Source organism: Balaenoptera acutorostrata, chromosome 11 (genome assembly GCF_949987535.1).
Source record: "Balaenoptera acutorostrata chromosome 11, mBalAcu1.1, whole genome shotgun sequence".
Lineage (NCBI taxonomy): Eukaryota > Metazoa > Chordata > Mammalia > Artiodactyla > Balaenopteridae > Balaenoptera > Balaenoptera acutorostrata.
Window position 1 is genome coordinate 62,381,789 of NC_080074.1, and position 23,956 is coordinate 62,405,744.

A 23,956-nucleotide genomic window follows, 5' to 3' on the forward strand; every position below is an offset into this window, starting at 1 on the left:
AACAGCAAGACACCAGGAACAAAACCCACATGAAATCACTGTGGCATCCAGTTTCTATTCACAAAGAAAAAGCTCCAGTCCATCTTTTAATTTTTTTGAAAAATTCCTGACATTACAGAACTAAACTGAAATGTATTAATATTCCACTCTTACATTTCCATGACAAACAAAAAAATTTCATGAGCCAAAAAAAAAAACCAAAAAAACAAAACACAAAAAAAAAACAGGGAGAAGCTTATAAAACTAAATATGGATCTCAGCATTAACAGCTGAACAAAGAAAGGAATTAAAACGCTTTAATTAAAAAATCACGAGTGGATGATAAAGTGTGTAGAAACTGAAAATTTACAAACTATTTAAAACCTGGAATCGCTGACTGTTCAGAAACTACACAGATGGATCATGGGTGGTGGTGAACAGCAGAAAGGGATTATGGATGAATCTGCATTGTTCTAGCTGCTCCCCATGCCACCCGTCTCCGAGGAAAGCCTGTAACACACACACAAAAAAAACTCGAAGTTAGTTTTCTGAGTGCCCAGCAGTACCTCACCTCCAAAACTTTTAGCCTGGTTGATGAGATGTGAAGGAGTACATAATCTGCTTCAGTATCAAGGGAGACATTTTAAAGACTTTCTGGATTAATCAGTACCATGGTCCTATAACCCCTGCAATCCAAGCTTCCTGAGGCAAATTACCTCACAACCAAGGGAAATTGAGGACCTTGGTTATTAATTGTGGGTATCCCTCAAACTACGCTCTATAGAATCTTTGGGGGAGATGTTAAGCACTCTCTGAAAATACCACACACACACACACAGACACACACACACTAAAGCCTTAGAGGGTCACAATATACACAAACTGTTTCTTTACTGCCCAGCTTATTTTAGCTTCTCCCAAGCTACTGATAAAACAGTCCCAGGTTTCTCCATCAATGTGAAGACTATTACTATTAAGAGATGCTTGAGTTTTAAACACTAAGGCATGTTAAAGAGGGAGCAGCAAGTGTTAAGTATGGGTCAAGAATTATACCCAACCTATAGTTTTTAGACCTAGTTTTCAAGACTTTAAGTGGAAGTCAAAACAATTTGTTTTCAGCACCTCCCTAGCTCACTCTAGAAGCTCCCCAATTTGTGGTCCTGTTAAGCCAAATTCTCCATCCAAATATACCTGGCTACAATGCCTGTTTCAAATAGACTATTTGAGGTCCTGGAATCCAATTTTGGGCTTTGAAGGAAAGGTCTTTAGATGTTCGGCGATCAGCCTGCTTCACTGATATTAGGTAGCCAGCAGGACTTAGCTCCCATTTTGAACAGAACTAAATGTGTAAGACCCAGTCTCAGTTTATAACTTTTTTTTTTTGGCCGCACCTCCTGGCATGCAGAACTTCCCCAACCAGGGATCGAACCCACACCCCTGCAGTGGAAGCGTGGAGTCTTAACCACTGGACCACCAGGGAAGCCCCTGAGTTTATAACTTTATTTCATAAAGATTTTAAATTTACTGGCATTCGTGTCAAGAGAGTATTTGCATCTCTTCCAGAATAACGCAAATCCAAAAACTGGCCAGGAAGGCAGGGGCAAGGGGGTGGGGGAAGGGCAGGAAATAGGTCCTTCAACTACAAACTGCATTTAGTTTCAAGTCAGAAATGCTACTGTAACCTCAGCATAAAGGAAAATAGTTCTTAAAGGGGGTAGGTTCTTGCCAACCTCAAAATGGGATGATTTAGAGCAACATAAACAACAGACGCTGAATCAAAGGGTTTAGTGGGAACTGAAGGTTGAGGAAAGGAGCTGCCGCAAACAGTTTAGATCTAGGACCTAAAAAACACTAAGTTAATGTAAGAAGGTGGTGGCACTCTGGCACCAAAAAGAACTCAAAAAGAATAGTCCAGAATTTATACACAGCCTGGGCAGGATTTGGGGGTGGCAGGGAGAGGGGGCAAGGAGAAGGGAAAACCCAACCAGAAATACTGTGTTAAGGACTGTTAAGGACTCCAGAATAGAAGGACCACATGGGGGAGCTGTAAGCTACTAAAAAATCGAGCACCAAGAAGTACCTTTGGATGCGGTGATTTTGGTCAGCCCTTAAAACATCTGACTTGCTTCCAAGCAATCCTTTAGGGAGTACTCATTAGGTAAAGAGGCCTTCTAAAATCAAGAACTAGATAAAATAAAAACCAGGTTTCTGGGGGAGATGGTATCAGCAAGATATAAAAAGAGCTTACTAAGGAAAGCTGGACCACACGATAAAGGAGCATCTAGCAACCAACAAGAAAAACCCTATCTGGACAATGAAATTTGCCCCCCTAGTCCTTCATGCAGACTTGGGACATGTAACACTTACTCACAGCCCCAATATGAGACTGAAGGACCACGATACCAAAAGTTAATATATTGCAATATAATTAGGTTTTTTGTTGTTTGTTTTTTAAACAATGTAAGCCAAAGGGGATATGGGAAAAGGTCACCAGGAAAAAAATCTCCACACTGGTTTTCTAAGTCCTGGGAAGAGCATCATACTTTCATTACCCTGGCAATACGCATTCAGGCTGAATGGAAACTATCAGAGCCCTTCCACCATTTTACCTGCAGCATTCCTACTCTTTTACAGAGAGAGATGAGGCTTCAGGGAGATCAAGCACAATCTTAGAAGACTGAGTAAATGTAAAGCACAAATTGCTAGTCCTGACTACTCACTCATGTGGTCTGCAAATTTAAATTCTCCCAGAGCCTCTATTTCTTTAATCTGATAAAGTGAATCAATGAGTTACAGTTGATCTTAAAGGTCCCTTCCAAATCTAGGTCTTAATCCTCTAATTATGACAGGGTTGGTGGGGAGACAAAGGTAGGCGGGGAATAGAATAAAAGGGTAAAAGGACCTGGTTGAGTAATCAGGGTTGACTTAGGATAACTGGACAGAATCCTGCCAAATTTGAGGCAGTGTCACCCATTGGTTGTTCAAAATTTATCCAATGTCACAGGGAGAGGGGTAATACTAGTTCAGAGGAATGCAGACAGAAGCCGGCAAACTTTATTAGACTTTTCCCAACTTGCCTCCCCATTCTGGGTAAAGAAATAACTTCTTTCCTTCACAGCACAGTCAACTAAGGTTCTTACTGTGGCAACTTTATTACAGCTAGAAACACAAATCTGGCCAAGAAGGCTGGTTGATAACCATGAAATAAAAAAAAAAAAAAAAAAAAAAGGTTAATGGAGAAGCTTTTATTCATTAACACAGAGCCTAAAACATTGTTATATTGCAAGGCAGAATAAAGCTACAAAAAAGTAACAGAATGAGAAAGAAGAGCAAGAACTGTGGCTCTAGATAAAGAATTCAACAAGTCAGACTCTGAAACAGGCACTCAAGCAGAAACGGCCTAAACCTAAACAGTTTACCATTGCCCCTGCCCCCACCCTGTTATCCCCCAAAACAGTAAAAAGGAAACGGTCACAAGCTCACAATAGTTTGGTTCTCACCAATGTTAACAAAGGGAAAACAAAAACAAAAACAAAAACAAATACTTGAGGGGGTGCCCCAAGATATATGCAATCAGTAGGGAGAGAATCTCTGTTTCTCGCCTTTCAGTTTGTTAGTTACACATGGCACGGCAGAGGTGGTGGTGGTGGTAGCTGAAGCCCCGGCACCCTTAGCAGCAGACACAACATTTAGAGCCAGGAGAGGGATGGGTTTCATGCCAAGCAGACTGGAGACACAAGGGGCGGTCGGAAGAGGGTTGGGGAGGCTGGAGGGTGCGTCGGAGGTCCCCGCTGTGGCGAGCGAGGGGGTGGTGGTGGAGGAGGAAGAAGAAGAAGAAGGGGTGGAGGGTTGAGAGAGGTTGATGCTGAGGTGATCAGGGATCGTGACGGAGGCTGCCTGGGAGGAGGGTTTAGCGTTTTCTAAACTGTAACAGAGGAAAAAAAGGAACAAAAAAAAAGGGTGGGTGGAAGGGAAGACCACAAAAGGGAAAAGTACAGGACAAAATCCGCTTCAGTTATCAGTAAGTGCCTCTGGTTGCCAATTAGGAAGACTTAATATCAACTTGTGACAAGCTGTCTTTTATTCTGTGTCCCACCCTCTAAAAATGTAGTTTGCCAAATTCCATTCCACAATGCTATTTAAAACTGCTATGGTGAAGAAAAAGCTGACAGACTGAGAAAAATCACACACTTCCTTATTACCTGACACACTGATCCAACCCAGAAGGCAGAAAAGAACGATTTCAAGCAGAAAATGAAAGAGTACCCATCCACCTCCAAACAAGAACAAATGTTTCACCCACCAATCACTTGAGCAGCTTTGGGATACTAATGCACAGAATTTTTAATTGTTTTTTTCTGTAACTGATATTAAAATTTGCTTCTACCACCACAGCAAACTTACCAAATATATCAGGATGGAAAGGGACAAGAGCCTAAAGTAGGTCACTCATTTCAAACTTCAAAGATTGTAGCATTTTCAATGAAAAATGCTGAGAACAGAAGCATAGATAAAGCCTCATTTCTGGTGATGGGGTGGGAGAGAAAAAAGGTTCTTTGTTTTTGTTTTTAACTGACTGTACTTCTCATGTAGACCTTAGAAAACTGGAAGAGAGAAACTTAAAGCACTGCTGAAAAATTCAGTTTAATAAAGTAAAACTACCACTGCTACTCCTAAAATAAGCTCTAAATCACAGTGATGACCTGTAGCTCCCAAATGCCTGCATGTATCTATGGCAGAACTGCAGGCATTTGCTGAAGTCTGTTGGACATCCTACGGCTCAAGATTAACTCTTTAAAGGCAGGGAGGCTCCTCTCAAGACTCCATTTTGTTTACCTAAATCCAAGGACAGTTGCAATCCATAAAAAAGGTGCCAAAATCAGTAGAAATGCTCAGGGTCCATTCCTGAAAACAGAGAACTCTTTCTTGCCTAGTATTCATAATAAAACCAGTTTGCTTTCTGCGTTCAAACTGGGCCAATATGAGAAAATGAAGAGTTAGCTCCGTGCACACATAGTCCTTGCTTGGTGTTAAATGAAGCTTTAAAAAGTTTTGACCCAAATCCATAGCTTGGACAGTTTCATTAAAAAGGATGATCCTGAAAAGAGTGACTAAAATCAGGAAACAAAGATGGACCAAGTTCTGCTTCCTTACAACTTAGCCACTGACCTAGTACAGGGGTCAGGCAAGCAGGTTATGTGGAAGTGCTATCTGACAACATTCAGGGCAGGTCTACCCAAGCAGAAGAAAAATCGCTTGGTTTCCAGCTTCCAAGAACACGATTCTTGCCTCTTAACAACCCACCACCCCCATTAGAAACAAGGAAACAAACCTTTGCAAACAGCCTCCATGCAAAACTAATAACTACCATTTCAGTCTGAACAGTAAGAATTTGACATCTTGGTAGCTGAAGAAGAAAGCAGATCTAGACACAGAAAAGTCTTTTCTACATAAAGACTAGAAAATACCTCAAGGCATGAAAAGACATAGGCAAAAGTCAGAACCACTACTGGGGAACTGATAAATTCTTAACCAGGGGATAAAAGACCACGGAATAAATACAAGATCTGCAGAAGCATGGCAAAAAATAGATCCCATACTTAAGAATTCCTTTCCCTTGCACTAGATTCAGGAACCCATAAAATTTTTATGCACAACAGAGACCAAAGAATTGTGACAGAGGTAAATAACAACTAGGTAAAAGTCTACATAAAAGGGATAGCTAAGTCCCTTGGGGAATGAGCTAACACTGGTTTAAGATGTTAGTAAGCAATTAAGAACATGACTTAAGCACATGTGCTGAGAAAGCAAGTAATATAAATGCCTTGTAGGATGCCCATTGGACTGTGAATAGTCCTGCTACAATTGTATTAACATTAGCTACGTCTGGATAAAAAAAAGTAAAATCTCAGAAAGTCATTAAGAGATGAGATGAGACTGTGGGGGAAAAAGAAAATACTAAGCATTTCTGAAACATCCAATACCTGTACCTTCTCCTTTTCCACAAGCTCTGAACAATGGAACACACTGGCAACTTGAGAAAAATGGATGTTTTCAGAATAAACGGTAATGACTGCCTCCAAGAAACTGTCTTGCTGTCACGTAACTTCATTATCCTTATTTCAATTAAGGGTGCTTTGGAGCCTAAACCCAATCAGTGAAGTATTAGTCTATATGACATCTACAGCAAGACCCACATTTGGTTTTAAGTCAGTGCTCCAGCCAGAGCAATCCTACTGGTGAAGACATGCTCCATACCTTCCACTCCCAAAACCATCAAAAAGTCAAATGCAAACAATCTATTCCCCGTCCCCCAACCCCATGCAAACTTATTACAAATTGGTTTCTTTTTCTACTACACTAAGGATGGATGAAAAGTAGAGCTAGACTTTAAACTTTTTCTTTTGCCATCTCTACCCTTCCCATTTCCATCCCCCAAAGAATCCCACACTTTACATTACAGTGTAACTTCCCCCAACACACACATTACTTGTGCTGACATGAATAACACAAAAGATAGGGAACCCTTACCTGACATTGATTAGATATTGAGCCAGGCTAATGCTGGCAGCAGATCCAGTGATGGTAACCTGCCTATCAGTAGATCCTTCCACTGGGTTCGCAATTTTGATCTGCGCCCCAGACATCTGACGGATCTCATTGATTTTGGCGCCTTGACGCCCGATTATGCAGCCAATCAACTTAAGGGAGAAAAACAACAAGGCATACCAAATTAAGAGTTGCATGGTTAGGTCCAAGAATTCCACCCCACTCCTCAGGCTTCTACAGCTTGGGTCCACAAACATGACAATGGAAACTACTATCTGCATCCTACACATTCTACTCATATACTCCTGATTTTAAAAATTGAGTTATAGATTATATCTCAACTCTTGCCCTATTCTTCTGTCTGATCACTACAGGTCAGAGCCAACTCTAAGCTGAATGACTCCTAGGAGCATTAGCTCATTTCCTCAGAGTACTAACTCCAAAGACAAAATAATAAAGCAGAGCAAACATGATGATAAACCTAGTTTACCAGAGATAGGAATAAAGATAAAAGTATATTCTGTTTTTGACAAAAAAGATCCCTTAACTCATCCTGCCATGATTCCTACTTTACTATAGTGACAAGAATTCTGGCTATTTTCTAATGCTTTTGCCTTGGGAAAAAGTAAAAAATTGATCAACATTTGCACTGTCCCATACCGCAGACACTAATAACGTGATAACTAAACACATGAAGTGTGGCCAGTAAGACTGAGAAACTGAATTTATTATTTTATTATTCTCAATTCAAACAGCTACACGTGGTAGTGACTACCATGTTGGATAGTACAGACAGAACATCCAAGGACCACTGTGTTAGGGATAAGGCTTCAGGTTCTACAAGAAACAAAGGCAAATGGGAATTTCTATTTGAGACAAAAAGGTTCTTTCTGGCTCATCAATTTCCTCCATCAGTTTTTACTTGAGATTTTATATAGTTTTAATAATTTAATTTGGTGTCTACAACCCCATTTTCTTAAGAGTGGCATGATGCCATTGAAAAGACCTCTATTCTTTAAAACCAATTCTCTTATTTTCACCCCATGCAACCCAACCATATCTTACATCGTTTGGAATGGTGAGTTCATGAGAAGTAGTCTGAGCAGATGCATCCAAACCTGCTGAAAGACAGAAGAGAGCAAAGAAGTTCAATGCACAGCATACAAACTCCCACTGATTTGTACATTAACCTAACAGAAGGAAAACGAACTGGAAACCCAGCATTGGCTGTTGGGATTCATCACTAACTTGGAAGCCTCCAAGGAGGAAAGAGGGGGAGAGGGGTGTAGAAATATGCTGGAAAGGTTCCTCTGTACACACAGAAGAGGCTGATTTCATGCCATTTCCTGCAAAGCCCAGCCTATTAGGGTGTAAGGGGATGGAAGCAAGGGGCAAGGGAATGTGGTATCCTCAATTCTCAGGACCAAAATCTAAACAAGTACTTCTGCACTTCTCCCCTTTTCTGATTGGATTTCCTGCTGTTGTGTTCCAATTTTATCTCACCTGATGCTATCACCAGCGCCAATATCATGCCTGTTATTGGGTACCATGGACTTTTGGCACACATGCAGAGTTGCTTTAAATATACCTATATCAGATTAATACCCTCCTAACACACCCTTACCCCTAACCTACACTTGAAGGTCAGTGAGAATGAGATGGCAGTAAGGTGTGGGAAGTTCGTTTCTCCAGATTTATTCCGTCTTTTGCTCAATAATTTGTTCTGGGTTTTGTTTTCCAAAGAAAAAGAAAAAAAACTCCTATCAGCAAACACCCATACCCATCTGACACCTGGACTAGACCAGACCAGCTGGCTAACTCACAAGTCTAGTCTTGCTCTCAGCTGTGGCTGCTGAAACTCAGCATTTTTAGAAGGGGGTAGGCCAGATCCATCAAGGGACCCTCAGGGGTACCAGGCCCACCCCCGCTTTGCTCTCTCAGCTCCTTTCTGCATGTTCTGCTGGTATGTCATGGGTAGTGAAACAAGACTCCCACCAGTTTATTAATATAACAGTAGAATACTACAGATTTTTTTTTTAATCATTACCCCAATAGCCTTTCACCTCTGGAGAGCTGGATTCAATGCCTGTTAAGATACAAGTGAAAATGAGTTTGGTGGTCTCATCCTAACCCTATCGGACAAGTTATTCCTTATATATAAAAAAAAAAGCCCAAAAAAACAAACCAAAACCAAAACCAAAACCAAAACCACTACACAATTTGGCACAAATGGATTGTTTCTACCCAGGTCTATGAATAGCTGGTGGAGAGAAAAGGGGTGCCAATCAGATCAAAGGGGCAGCAGTGAGGATGGGTTAGAAGAAATATCAGCCTACCCTTTGCCTGACAAGCATCCCCAGACCTCACCCCAAACCTTCCAGGGCCTTTTTTCTCTTTTAGAATAACTCACCCCAAATGAAAACCAAGTTAACAAACACATTACCTCCTTCGGTTTAGCCATAGAAAACAGACAAGTTTAAACCAGCAGGATGCTGGGTAATGAAGTTTGTTTTAAACAGATGTCAAACTGAGACCTTGGGGCTGGGCCTCTGTCTTGTACTACACCTTACAGAAATAAACACTGAGGTATCCATACCACTGAATCCGGTGTTGCCATGCGTCATGGGAAAATGAGACTGTTGCATTGCCAACTGGTGCAGCTTGGTCAACTGCAGGAAGGAAACAGAAGAGGTTGGCATTAGAAGAGCAAAATAGTCAGGGCTCAAGCACATTCAAATTTGAAAATGCAGAGCTCCTGCTCCCCAAAGTTGGCTACTACTCAACTATGACAGAGAGTAAGATATGGGGCTGGTATCACCATCCTGGGGATGGGCACAAGAAGGTAAGGGTTAGAAATAGAAAGGGTATCAGTACAAAGAGAATGAGCGCATTTGGGGTGTGTGAAAAGACAAGCAGCAGCACCCGCCTGACAACCATCCCCCTGTGGGCTATTTAATGAAGGTGCTTGCAGCCATTGCAACAGTTGCCCCAGGGACAAGCACAGACAGGCTAGGAAAACAAACTGTGCAGTGGTGCTAGGGAAAACACACCATGCAGGGTTCTGTCAGTATTGGGAGGAGGGAAGGAGATGAGGGCGCAGGGAAACTGCAAGGAGGAGAGAGATTAAGGTGTAACCAAACTGGGTTTAGCACACCCCCACCCCATGATTTCTACAGCTATTTTTCTTTGTCTATATGAACTGTCCTGGCTGTTGTAAAACCATCCCTCTTCAAGTCTACTTCCCCTCCTGGGGACTATCACTAACCAAGAGCCAATCTCAACTTCCCAAATCTAAAGCTCAGCACCTGAAAGAGTTAGTAAGGATAGAGGATAAGTGCAGAAAGAAATGCCCTTAAAGTCTAAATACCAGCACTTTTTAAGTTGGAGTTTTTAGTGACAAAGAAGGTTTTATTGAGTTGAATTCCCAAATATTCAGCTTCCTATCCCTCCCTGTGTAAATAAGCCCCTTTTTCCCATCCCTCCAGATGCTTTTTAAATTGTCATCACCTCAGAATGAGGAGTACACAAGGGCAAAGCCAACCTCCCACCCCCCATCCCCCGCCATGGAAAGGACTCCATGCAGAGATGCACAGCCCACTGTCAATTTAAACTGTGCCCTGGGATAACAAATGACAGTATACCGTGGAACATTTCTCTTTTAGAGTAATCTGGAACATGGGAGAAAGTAGAATCCAATAATCTGCCAGATTATAATTTCCAGGGATTAAATGTCAAAAACAAGGTGCTACTATGTCCTGATTAAAGATTATTTAAGGGCCAAAATATGGAGTTCACCTTGTGAGGAAAACAATACTGCAAATGTTTAAGACCCAACTCACTTCTGCCTACGTGGAGAAGAGAGACAATTTTGGACGGGAGAAGGAACTTTTCAAAACAAGAAGTGAAAACAAAACTTACATCTGGCTGTGGAATGGCATACTGTCCTTGAATGGTATAGGCCTACAAAAGGAGGAAAACAATTCCTATTAAAAACCAATCACGGACAGCCACCCAGTGGGGGGAAAAAGACAGATTTCAACTAGCCAGGAAGCCAGAGTTGAACTAGAGAATAGGGAGGCCAGGGGTTGAGGCAGTAGATGGTATCTCACAAATACAGTCAGACCTGCTGGCCTTCTTTAAACCCTAATATGATGGCTTATTCCAGGATGCCTATAAAGGGAGCCATGTTCCCTGCAATCAAAGACAAAATAACACATCTGTTTCTTAATGAAAACGAGGGAAGTGGGATTAAACAATGCCTCGACTGCCCGAGACCCCTTCCTTCTCCCTGTGTACAAGATAGCCTAGAAGGAAAACGGTCTTTCTTCAGCCACCCCAACCCTTCTACCAATCATGGTGACATGAATGATTTGTATCTGCACAAACCTACATGGCATGTTTTGAAACACTTCTTTTCCTATCTTATTTTTCTCTACATCTGCCTAAAGACCTTAAGCGCACTGGAAGCTAGTTGGGTCCCTAGCACTAGGGAGCTGACCATAGGAACACACACATACAAAAAAATCACTGTGTTCTAAGTCCTGCCTTCTCCCACCTCCCCTCCATAAAAGGCACTTGCAGCTCCCACTACACCCTCCTCCCCCCACACCATAACCTCCCAAAAAGGGAGCTGGGTCTTCAGGGCAATGGGGTGGGGGACAAGGAGAATCAGGAAGGGAGGGGAAGGAAGGAGCAGCTGGTTCACAGGATGTGAGGCTTCTCACATCACAGTGGCCAGTACCCCCGAAAGTGCACCCAGGTGGGGGTGGGAAGGTGAAAATGGGGTAGGAGGAGTAGGAGACAGGGAAAAGGGGTTGAACAAAAAAAGAAAAAAAAAGGAAAAAAAAAAGAGAGTTGGTGTTACCATCTGGTGGGCTACGCAGCCTGTGTGAAATGAGGTGGGGGGGTCAGTCCAGGTCCCCGTGGACAGGTGGTGTCCACAGCACAAAAATCACCAGCGCCACTGGCCCCCCGCGTGTTGGCAGTCTCGGCTGAGGCGGAAGGATTGAGTGAGCCTTGGAGACTGAACATCCCCTCTCACCTCTAGAGGTGGTCCCTCCAGGTCAGGGTTGAGGCACATGGACGGGGTGGTGTGGGGAAAGCTCGCACTGTCGCTGCCTGTGCTGTACCTGTCCTGTGGATAAATAGAGGATTTCAGTCTCCAGGGCTGTCAATCCGGCACCTTGTCACCAGCATGAAATTCACACAAAAAAAGTTGTTTAATTTTTTCTTTTCCTTTAAAAAGGAGCTCACAACACAATTTGAAACGAGCTGCAATCAGTGAATTAAAAAAAAAAGTTACCTATGGTGGCAGATTTTACACTGCACAATTGGGCTATTTTCAGTCAGAATGAAGGCGTGGGGCAACAGAGCTGATGCCAGCTCCTGGTCAGTGTGCGATTAAATTGAACCCCTACAGAGCCCACTTTGTCACACAGGAACAAAAGACACAGGTCCATCTGTGGACACTGCATGAACTGGTCCATTTAAAAAGGCCCATGGGAATAATCCAAGACAGGGCCACTCATGGAAGAAGAAGCTGCAAGTTTTTAGAGGGTGGTCAACTGAATAAAGGGGAGGGAGGGAAGGAAAGCAAAGAGGTAAGAAGGGGGGGGTGGGAAGGGGAGGGAAGGAAAGGGAAATGAAGGAAGACTTGTAAATGGAGAGGACTGCTGCTGTGCAGCATGGACTCTATAGATAATCCCAAGTGGGAGTGGAAGAATCCAAAAGAGTAGGAACTTGTAGTTCCAGGGTAGAAGGGAAAACTCCTAGAACTAAACCTCCCTGCTACACTGACTCTGGGTCTGTTTATCCTGCCTAACTATCCAGACTCATGGAGAGCCCTTTGACCAAACCAGTTTGTACAAGGCTAGTGTTAAAAGCAAGGTACTAAACTGTGATATGATTAATTTCTTGTGAAAGCTTCCAGAACTACAAGACAAACTAAGTCCCCCAAAACTTGCTGTTTTATGACAACTCAATAGAATATGAATGAGATGGACTTTAAGTGCTTCTCCAGTTCAAATATAAGATGGAACTAGTTGAATATCTGTGCTTGTAACAGGTCAGCCCCATGTAGGAAAAGGCACTTTGAGCACTATACTTGTTTAGGCAGCTACCAAAATGAAGGTCACTATTTCAGCCTGAACCTCAATACTTAAAAAACTAACCTACCTACTCCTCAAATACTAACCAAAAAGCATAAAACCATGGTGCTAATCAGTGCCCTTTGTCATAAAAATCTAAATTCAGAATAAACCACGTGCCAAGGATCCAGAGTTTAGGTGGGTGAAGGAGGAGAGGTCAAAGGGGTGCTTTGGTGTTCTTACTCTAACACCAAAGGTCACAGCCCCACACAGCCCAACATGCTCTCCCCCTTCTATTCTTAGACACTGAACCCTTACCCCAGCTGATTTGTTATGCCACGTGGGTTCAAACCAGTGTTTATGAGGTTAAGAGCCCGGGGACAACACACTGGAGTTTGGGAGTGAAGGGGTAGGAGTAGGGGAGGTGAGGTGGGGAGAAGGGGAAGTTTGTAGGACACTCAATTTCAGGACCCCCAATTTGAGACCACCATCCAAGAATCTCTTTCAGAGGTCCAACTCTTTGCTACCTTTATTCAGACCTCTAAAGAACACCCCACACATGAAAAAACATGGGATGGGGTGGGGTAGGGAAAGAAGTAGTGACACCAAAGCAATTTAACCCTTTCTTCTAACCCAACCCACCTTAAATTACTAAGTAAATTACCTCTTCCGAGTGCCTACAAAACTCCCATTGCCTGCTAAAAATTAAATAAGATAGCATTCATAGCTTTCTCCAGTATAAAAAATAAATAAAACTGAAAGCAGGTCAAATTATGGCCAGAGTACAGGTTTCAGCAAGCATGCAGAGTGGCCTGGTGTGCTGCTGGCAAAGTTGACATTTCAAACATAATCCTTGTTCACCTTAGCCCACCAATAAAAAATTTCTTACCTGACCACCTGCAAAGATGACTGGAGAACTGGACGGCTTGGGCCGGTACGGGATGGTCACGCCCTTCGGGGGGGACTGGGAGAGAGTCAGAGGGGGAAAAAAACAAAAAGAGATAAGGTTTCAAAGCTGCTTCAGCTGTGTGGCTTAAGCTCACACAGGTCAGTTAAATTAAAAACTGTATTATTTCCATTCCCTCACCTACCAACGTTGTCTCTGGCTAGATCTAATCTCAAATCATCTGCAGTTATTTGCCTTTAAAGCAGTAAGATGGTCCGTGGACTACACAGCTCACACTAATTCTCATCAAGGCAGATTCCCCTGTAATAATTTAGGCATTATTTCCATGTGTTCAAATAAGTCTAATTAACATAAAAAACCTGTATGTATACATATGTACGTTTGAGTTGGTAATTAAGATCCTACATTTTGGCCTGAATAGGAAATAAAGCCAAAAAAGGAAATAAAGCTCCCAAATGTTGCATCTAGGATAATACAGAACTGTCCATAAATAGTTCAAAGGCTCAATCAATATTTTCCTAAACTCTACTTGAAAATTCTACTTTCCTTTCTCACCAATATGGGACCAACTCCCTATGACAATTCTAAAAAGGTTTAATTCCCCTTAATTTTGCTATTCTTGTTAATTAAATAGCATCTACTAGAACCTCATAAGTCATTCAGAAACACCATTATGGATACATTTTTTTTAATATATATACCATTCTGAATATAATTCTGCCTCATAACACAGAAATTAATTTAAAGAATATATCAAAGTTGCATGTAGCGAAAATATTGTAATCTGAAAGGCAATTTAACTTAGCTTCTCAGGAACCCAGATACATCTTTTGTCCACTCATTCCTAGTAGTGAATCTTCCCCTACCAACTCTGCTAAAATTGCTGTAAACCAAATGATCAACACTGCTTAGTTTCTATTTTTGCTTGGACTGTAAGAAAAGTCAAAGCTGGGGGAAGGAAAATATGAACTCAGGGAACCTCTTCCCCACCCCCACTGGAGGCTTCTAACAGCCTCACCTAATTCTAGTCTTACTAAATATAGATCAGTCTGTCTCCCTAAATCACCCTCCCCCCATTCTCAGCATGAGCCTGAGGGCTTACCTCCAACATGACCACGCAGATCTGTTTCACACACTCAATGATGGACTGCGGAATGCCAGCAATAGTGATGGCCCGCTCAGTTGAGTTGGGGAGCATATCCCCTGCCACCTGGACCTGAGCCCCTGTACTCTTTGGGGGTAAAAAAAAATTTAAAATCAGAGAAAACAGCTCATACTCTTCAGTATCTCCCAGCAGAAATCTTAAGAGTCTAAAGGTCAGTAGACACTTAACCCATCTCCTATCTTACCCTTTTTATCCTCCCTTCCCACTCTTCCCTTATTCCAGATAAGACTGTTTAATCAGTTATAAATTAGCCTCTGAAAGCTGTAAATAAGGCTGAATAACAGCCTAAATTTAACCTGTTCTCAAGAAAAAGGTCCCTCTAGACAGTTTCCTCTCAGCTAATGACAGCTCTGTAGGCCATCAAACAAAATACCCACAAATATCACCCACCTTTCATTCTTTTATTGAACAAATGTTTATATCAAGCCCATCCTATATGTGCCAGGTACCACCCCAGGTACTTGGAATACATCAATAAACAAAATCAAAATCCCTGCTCACATGGCATGTACAAAAGGCTCCCAAAACTACAATTCGTTTTCCTTTAGGAGCCATTCAAATTTCATTCCAACATCCAATTCAATAACTCCCAGATATAAGTAAAAGCTTCCATAATTTTATGTAACTTCCATAATTTAAAAGGGAGAATTTCAACTACACCCCAATACACCTTCATTTTCCCCTTGCTATTTAGGGATTTGGCCAAGAAAAATATTTGATATTATTATCGATCAAATTGTAAGCTCTTTAAACATAAAAAAAGATAACGTAGTCTCATGGAAAAGAAAAGTTGCCAATGGGTCATATGCAATAGGTGGAAATTCTGGTTAACTTTTCTGACTTATTGTTGTTAAAGTATATGAAATATAAAAAATATATATATATATCTCAATCAAATTATAGTCTTCTAGGACTATTACTTTAATAAAAATCTTCATCTCAATAAACACAAACTTTTCCTAGACATAGTAAAGGCTAATAGAAGAAGCACATTTAGAATAATTTACATTTCAAAAAGAAAATGAGCACAAGTTACCAACCTCACGTATTTCCTTGATCTTGCAACCACCTTTCCCAATGAGAGAGCCACACTGACTAGCAGGGACCACCAGCCTCAGGGTGACTGGGGGTCTACTGGCAGCTGTGCTATTGGTCATAGAGCTGCTGATGTCCTACAACAAGAAATTAGTCAAAACATCAGAAGAATGTAAAAGTTTTAAACAGATTCCTGGGAACCCATAACTGCCATGAGAGAACCTTACAAGGGACATATTATGTCACAATCTGCATCAACAAAGGTTCAAATATTGCCTCCCCCCAAAACCCTATTTCTGAAAAGATAAAAAGGCCTACAAACGTCCTCAGATTTAGCCCTAAATATATTTTCCTTCACACCGGGGGCAGTGATCTTGGTAGAGAGAAAATTTACTTTGAAAATTAAAGAGTTTTTTTCAGTAAAATAAAACAATACTGAAGACAAAATTAAATATTAAGAGATACAACAATGCAATCCAAATTCAAGTAACCAATTCTGTTCTCTTAGAAAACTACATAAAGATTAAATACTGTACTTCCATTTATCCTTGTCTTAATTTCTTGGTAATATTACCATTGTACAGATAATGAAATTGAGGCTGAGTACCTACCCCAATCACATCTAAAAAGCTGTAGATTTTAAACTAAAGGACTGTATTGGTTCCAAAGCCCATAGTCTTTCCCGTTACAATATGCTGCATTTGCAAGTCATGGCTTTAAACTAGTTAAGTTTAGCCTTCTGAGGATTAAATGGTTTTAACCTAATCTTTATGTAGTAGCTAGACCTGGGAATTCCTCAAACATAAGCCCCTAAAGTCAAGAACATGCTTCTTATTTGTTAAAAGTATGAACAGATTTTCTGAATTTTTTAAAAAAATATTTATTTGGCTGCACCGGGTCTTAGTTGTGGCACGCAGGCTCTTTGGTGCAGCATGTGGGATCTAGTTCCCTGATCAGGGATCAAACCCGGGCCCCCGGTGCTGGGAGCTCAGAGTCTTAGCCACTGGACCACCAGGGAAGTCCCTAGATTTTCTGAATTTTTTTTTAAAGCTACAAGCTCTGGATTAGCAGGGTCTTGCAGGTCAAAGGATAACATTTCTGATCTTGGGAAGGTTAAGATCTCAGGCACCATTAAGGCATCAGGCAGCAGCCCCGAAGCTCTCCTCTGCCTGCAACGTCAATTGCATGATTAGCAGTATTACTGCAGAAGTGGGAGGAAGCTGAAGACTGGACCTAGAGCAATGGTTGTTCAGCATTATAAGGTTGAAACCAGTTAATTAAAAAAACAAACAGGGGCTTCCCTGGTGGCGCAGCAGTTGAGAATCCGCCTGCCAATGCAGGGGACACGGGTTCGAGCCCTGGTCTGGGAAGATCCCACATGCCACGGAGCAACTAGGCCCGTGAGCCACAATTACTGAGCCTGCGCGTCTGGAGCCTGTGCTGCGCAACAAGAGAGGCCGCGATAATGAGAGGCCTGCGCCCCGTGATGAAGAGTGGCCCCCACTTGCCGCAACTAGAGAAAGCCCTCGCACAGAAACAAAGACCCAACACAGCCAAAAATAAATAAATAAATAAACCCAAAAAGTTAAAAAACAAACAAACAAACAAACAAAAAAATCTTTCTTCAGTCAAAAAATCTCTGGTATTGATATTTTGCTTCTGATAACCTGTAAAATGCATTCCCTCCCTCCAAGTATAGCTCTGACACAGTTACCAGATTGATTTTTTTAAAAATATATAACTGCATCCAGGGTTGGGAGATACCTGTATTTATGGAGTATATTAGTGTTCAGAAGGGCTCCTAACAAAAGCATGTTAATTTAGTCCACTCAACTATGAATTAGGGGACATAATTACCAACACAGTGGTGGCATACCTTCAAAACTGCTGGTTAAGAAATAAAAGATGCTGGTTTTTCATACATTTTTTACAGAGTCCCTGATAATAGTCACACTATTTGGGGGTTTTTCTGGGTTTTTTTTTATTCACGTATAGTCAATATACACTATTTAGTTTCAGGTGTACAACGTAGTGATTTGACATTTAAATACATTACAAGATGATCACCACAATAAGTGTAGTAACCATTTGCCACCATACAAAGTTAACCTCCCATTACTTATTTTATAACTGGAAAATATGGGATGCTTCACAAATTTGCGTATCATCCTTACACAAAGGCCACGCCAATCTTCTCTGTATCATTCCAATTGTAGTTTATGTGCTGCCAAAGTGAGCACTCAAACTACAGTTGGGGGTTAGGGGTGCCGACACCCCACCCCAGTCAGAAGTCCATGTATAACTTAACTTATCCACAGTTCTGCATCCACAGATTCAACCAACCTCTGATTGTGTAGTTCTCCAATACATATTGTGTAGTACTATAGTACGTATTTATTGGAAAAAACATCAAGTACAAGTAGACCTGCACACTTCAAACTCATGTTGTTCAAGGGTCAACTGTATTTTTCTACCGATTAAAGTGAAATCTTTTTTTAATTGCAAATGGTCCAATATGGGGGATGATGAATGGGAGCAAAGAACCCATTTACAGAGTTTCATGATCTAGTCTGTCCTTGAATTTTAAAAGCCCTTAGAAATCACTAAACTATCTAGAAGCACTTAAAAATAAAGAATGAGGGGCAGGGAACAACAAACCTCTTCCAGTTTATCAATGATCATAGCAAAGGCTTTGAAGATGGCATTAGTGGGTCCAGCCAAAGTGATAATCCTCTCAGGACAATTCCCTTCTGAGATGTTGATACGTGCTCCACTCTGGATAGGAAACAGAGCCAAAAGGTTAAAGAGACAAAAAGATCTGAGCTTACACACACACATACACACAAATATATAATCCCTCCTAAATAAGATGGGCAAGAAGCTGCCTGTATACATGATCCTGACACAAGGCAATATCGACATCACTTCAAATACTGCTCCATATTTGTCCTCAAACATAAACTACAGAAGCTGCTTTAAGTCTTGAATGAACTGAGACTTCCTAAAATTACATTTCCCAGCATACTATTTGTCATTACAAATAACTGCGCCAGAAAAACACCAGCTTCTCCTATTAAGATCTCCCCCTCGGGCTTCCCTGGTGGCGGAGTGGTTAAGAATCCGCCTGCCACTGCACGGGACACAGGTTCGAGCCCTGGTCTGGGGGATCCCACATGCCGTGTAGCAGCTGAGCCCGTGCACCACAACTACTGGGCCTGCGGCTCTGGAGCCCGTGAGCCAGAACTGCTGAGCCCGCGTGCCACAGCTGCTGGGGCCCACGTGCCTGGAGCCTGTGCTCCGCAACAAGAGAAGCCACCGCAATGAGAGGCCCGTGCACCGCAACGAAGAGTGGCCCCCGCTCATCGCAGCGAAGACCCAATGCAGCCAAAAATAAAATAAATAAATCTAAAATAAAAAAGAGAGAGAGAGAAAAAGATCTCCTCCCTTCTGGGACTTCCCTAGTGGTCCAGTGGTTAAGACTCTGCGCTTTCACTGCAGCGGGCACAGGTTCGATCTCCAGTCGGGGAACTAAGATCCCACATGCCGCACAGCCAAAAAAAAAATTCCCCCTTCTAATCTCTCATTAAATTTTTTTGGCTTTTGTTTTCAAGGTTTTTTACTTCCCAAGTTAACAGTCCCTTAACCCCCCATCCGCAATAACTCACCTCCTCACGCATCTTCTTAACTGATTCTCCTTTCTGTAAGAGGAAAAGTTAAGAGTGAGTTCCAACTGCTATTTAAAGGCAGACTGACTAAATAGTAATTAGAGTTGAAGTGATGTCTTACCTTTCCGATGATACTGCCAACTTCCTGCAATGGAGAAAACTAGTGTCAAATATGAAGAAATTTGAAGCGTTCATTATCACAAAAAGTAATTTTGAACAGTCCAAAGCAATGGAAAAACTAAGATTTATTGGGAAAGGGAATGGACAGGCTTATTATTTTCTTTGCTCTAAATATAAGCAAAGCTATCAAAGAACTGTGAAGAAATAATGGAGTAATTAAATGCTAGCTTTGTTTAATAGAAATTCTTTTTTAAAATACCAAACATATCACCCCACCTTAAAGTTACCCCAAAATTGTTTGGGCAGGGGAAATCTACCTATCACAAGCTATAGCAACATCCATGAGAAAAATCTTATCATCCAGGTATGAGACAGTCTTTGGCTCTAGCCTATGGTTAAGCCTTCCCTGCTCAGTGGCGCTTCTTAGTAAAGTCTGTCCATTTTTGCACTACACTCTCATCTACCCTGCTAGAGAAGAGTGCTAAAGCCAGACACCCCACAGTGCTAATCTGATGAGCTCCAAGATCCATGCCCTCTATTCCTGGCCCCTCCCCTAGCAGTTACTATGACCCAATTTCCCAAGCTGGTGCATACCTTTCCATGCATAAGTAGCCGGATGGTGAGAGTGACATTTAATCCACCTTCAATCACACCGGTGTCCATGTCGAGCAGTGTTCTGAGGAGCTGGACGCTGAGTGGTCAAGTCTTTGGTCACTGGTGGGGGTGAAAGCCAAAAACTGAAATGAAAACATGACCAAAATCAGAGAAGGAAAACAACGGAAATATTTCCCAATGTTACTTTAACCATTATCAATGTTTTCTAATGAACTCTTTTCCTTAAATGACAGTCTGTCAGTTGGCAGGCTTATATACATCCAGCACAACTGCATTAACAGCTCAGGTTCTGTTACAAAGTATGAAAGCAACTTTCCAGTCTGCTCTCATTAACGGTACAGTTTCCGCTGACTCTCAGGATGTGAAAGATTCCTTCAATTGGCAATGGTTCTAAGGGAACTGCTGAACGTGCACCAGTTGTCCTTCAACAGAATAAGCTTCAAGAGAATACAGAAACACCTGGAAATCATGAGGGCAAACCTCAAACTAATCAACTACACTGAGGGCAACGACCTTTTGCTTCCCTGTTAGGAAACAGCTTGGGTTGAAAGCTAGAGAGGACACATGTAAACGTTCTTACTGGCAGCAATTTCTAACTAAAGAAATTGAGAAGCATCTCACATTAAAATTTTGAATGTCAATAGATGTCACCAAATAATTTTTAAAAGATTTAAATCAAAAACCTCATTGAAAAAGGCATCTGAAATGCCTTCTATTATTGCAGGCTGGGTTCCATATTCCCCTTTGGGAAATGACTCAATACATTAAGTGCAGCCTGAGTCCTCTTTTCCCAACCTAACTTGATAGTCACTCAAGATGTGAAAATTTTCCTTGCTTCTGTGTTAACCTCTGTTACCACTCAAGTCTTCATTCAAATCTATTAAATCTTAAATTTTCTTCCAAAGGAAACAATCGAAATTAAAACTGGTACTGCTAAAAATTTATTGTGTAGTTGTTTTAGACAACAGCAGTAACGAGCCTTTCCTACTGAGGCCCTTTCCCCACGTATCCTCTAAAGCAATGTTCCTAACATTTCTGCTTTAGAATAATTGATTACGTGTAGAAAGAATGTTTTTGGATATACCTTAGCCTACAACACCTCTTTAGGCCCTAAGACTGGTTCTCCCCAAAGTTGTGAAATTTCTCCAGTGACATTTTTAGTATCCATCCCTTCAAAACAACATCAATGATCTCTCTCCTACAGCCAGTCTTCCCCCTTAACAAAACCAGCCACCGTTTTAACTTTGCTCTAACACAAAACCCATATCCTAAGTATTTAAAGTGTTTAAGTGGCTGCCAGACCATTCTGTATATGGCAAGCTGCCCTATGGCTACCTCAAGTGAGTGACTGAGGTGACTGAGGCATCCCCAAAGCACTTCATTCCCCCATTTCCAGAATATAATTAATTGCTGGCAAAATCCCAGAATTCAACACTTTTCACTCAAGGAAAAACAACAGTGCTGGGGGTGGGGGGGAAATGGGGAGACAGAGTTAAGTCTGTGCGGAAAACTTTCTTTTTTTTTTTTTTTTTCAGTAAGACGTGGTAAAAATTTGGCAGTTTAATTCCTTATCCCCACTCACGTAATAGGAAGCACGTTACAAATACCACAATAAATGCAAGTTCGAACGAGCAAGAAAATTGAAAACCTATTTGAAGCCATTTCTTGAGGTAAGGCACAAAGGTGCATTTCCAACTCCAAATCATCCAAGAAATCCCTGTCATATTTCTCTCCTGACTAGGTCAACGTCAGTGTACCCAATCCCAGGAATCCAGCTGTTAATCCTGCAGTCCATTACCCCTTCTCCTATAAATAGCTCGGTCTGGGTCTGCAGCGGCAGGCATTTTGTAATTTCAAATTTCGTTACCCCAAGAGAATGTCCTGAATAACTCGGTAACTGGAAGCCCGTCTACCCTTTCTTCAACTCCACAGCCCCCCTCCCCTTGGTCATCCAAGCATTTTCCACTCAAAAAATGCACCCCCTATCCCTCCACTAGAAAAGAGGAGAAAAAAAATAAACGGTTCGGTCAGGGGGGGGCGCTGCGATCCAGGGGGAGGAGCCGGACTAGTAGCGCCTCCTCGTGTGGCTGCGCCAGCGTCTGACCCCCGCGGGGAGCCGCGCTCACCCGCCCGGCCAGTAAGCCGGCCATCGCCTCCCCCAACCCGCCTCAACCAACAAATCCACCGCCGCCCCCCCCTACCGCGCGCGCGCCCTCCTTGACTCCTGCGCAGCCGCCACCGGGAAAAAGCGGGGGGGGGGGGGAGGGGGGAGGGGGGGAGGGGGGAGGGGGGAAGGCCTTGCGCGAGGCCTACTAGGCCTCGCCGGAGCCAGGGCCTCGCGTGAATGGCCGGCCAAGCAGAGTGAGGAGGTAGGCGCTCACGCAGGACTACGCGAGGTCGGGGCTCGTGACGAGGACCGGAGCCCGCTAAGAAAGATGGCAAGAATAGAAATAGAGCTATAGCCGCGGGCGGAGGGAGAATCTTGAAGCTTACCTGCAGGCGCGAGGCGACTGAGGGGAAAAGGGGAGCGGGCGGGAAGGGGAAGGGCGGGAGGCCGGGGGCGGAACAATAGGGGCGGGCGGGAAGGCGAGGGGGGCCCCGCGGGCGGGCGGAGGAGGAAGGGGGGGGTGGAGGAGGAGGAGGAGGAAGGGGGAAAGAGACCCCGGGGCGGGTGGAGGGCGGCGGAGGGCGGGCGGGCGGGCGGAGGGCGGGCGGGCGGGCGGAGGGCGGGCGGGCGGGAGAGGGCGCAGGCTGCGGCTGCTCCGGCTGCTGCCTCTGCTGGTCTGGGAGGGGGACGGGGCGGAGCGGCCCGCTTTCAACCCCGCGCACCCTCCGACCCCGGAAGCGCTAACCGCCCCGGGGGCCGGCGAGGCGACTGCGTCGTCCAAGCCTTCCCCACGCAATACGGACGGCCTCCCAACAGCCTAGAGCGGCTCCGTGGACAGCGCTGGCACCAGCGAGACAACTGGTGGCAGACGCCGAAGTTCATGATAGAGCGGCAGCGTGGGGGGGGGGGGCAGGGAGGAAACTAGTGTCCCCTAGCGGGCTGGTTGGAAAGCCCAAGCGTAAGTGCGGAGAGAGTTGGCAGTCGCCATGGATAAAGGAGACGGGAATATGGGATGTGTGAGGAGAGACTGACAAGAGCCGGGAAAACCCCGTAGTCTATAGTGATACTCAGAAAGAGAAAAAAGCTAATTCGCCACATTGGAGGTCACTTTTACACCAACTTACTCTGAAAATTGGTAATTAAAAGGAAAGATTTAAGCATTTACCCTTTCTTTTAGGAAGAACTGTAGTTCATTCCTAGTCGATAAGGGAAAACTTTTTTCAAGAGTTCCATATAATGAATGTAGAGAAATAAAAAGTTAGAAAATCACCATTCATTCTCCAACCCAAAATGAAATAATTGATTCAAGCAAGTGCCATCAATCACCAAAACTCTAAGGGAAAGTTTATTAGGGAACAGGATGTTATCCTGGTGCCAAATATCACATGGACTATCTGAAAAAAAAGAAAGAAACCCGAAAATTTTAAATCGAAAGATCATATAGTCAACACATCACCCAAGTGATCAAACTTTGCATCACTAATAGTACAACTTTGACATAGTCCTTGGTGAGATGCAATAAGTACATAGCATCATCTATTAAGTATTCTTGTCAAGTGCTTAATCTTAATATAATCAAGCCTTCAGACCCGATTTGCAATCTACAGGAAATTTACAAGGGATAAAGGAAAAAGTTAAATACATCAAGGAGATAATCAGCAAATCCAGAATCCAGGACATTCTACAAGACAACTAGGCTGTTCTCTTCGAAAAGAAAGAGGAGGAGGA

General features: G+C 42.8%; 1 protein-coding gene and 1 non-coding gene across 31 annotated transcripts; both read right to left on the reverse strand.

Moving 5' to 3' along the window:
* Nucleotides 1-73: 73 nt before the first annotated feature.
* PCBP2 (poly(rC) binding protein 2) lies at nucleotides 74-22,794 on the reverse strand. 30 transcript variants are annotated; one of them, XM_057557509.1, is made up of 15 exons: nucleotides 22,615-22,771; nucleotides 20,101-20,243; nucleotides 19,508-19,531; nucleotides 19,387-19,419; nucleotides 18,380-18,496; nucleotides 15,727-15,858; nucleotides 14,624-14,752; nucleotides 13,504-13,578; nucleotides 11,570-11,662; nucleotides 10,447-10,488; nucleotides 9,125-9,197; nucleotides 8,576-8,614; nucleotides 7,594-7,646; nucleotides 6,511-6,680; nucleotides 74-489 (listed from the first exon to the last, which is right to left on the reverse strand). In XM_057557509.1, the coding sequence occupies exons 2-15, from the start codon at nucleotides 20,167-20,169 to the stop codon at nucleotides 453-455; spliced, it is 1,086 nt and encodes a 361-aa protein (XP_057413492.1). In that variant the 5' UTR covers nucleotides 20,170-20,243; nucleotides 22,615-22,771; the 3' UTR covers nucleotides 74-452. The 30 variants fall into 30 exon arrangements, with proteins under 30 accessions (XP_057413492.1, XP_057413491.1, XP_057413490.1 ...); XM_057557508.1 differs by having other exon boundaries at nucleotides 7,594-7,649; XM_057557507.1 differs by having other exon boundaries at nucleotides 13,504-13,590.
* Nucleotides 17,855-17,961, reverse strand: LOC114237640 (U6 spliceosomal RNA). Its single transcript, XR_003623180.2, has one exon. It is a non-coding gene; the product is annotated as a U6 spliceosomal RNA (small nuclear RNA).
* Nucleotides 22,795-23,956: the final 1,162 nt, after the last annotated feature.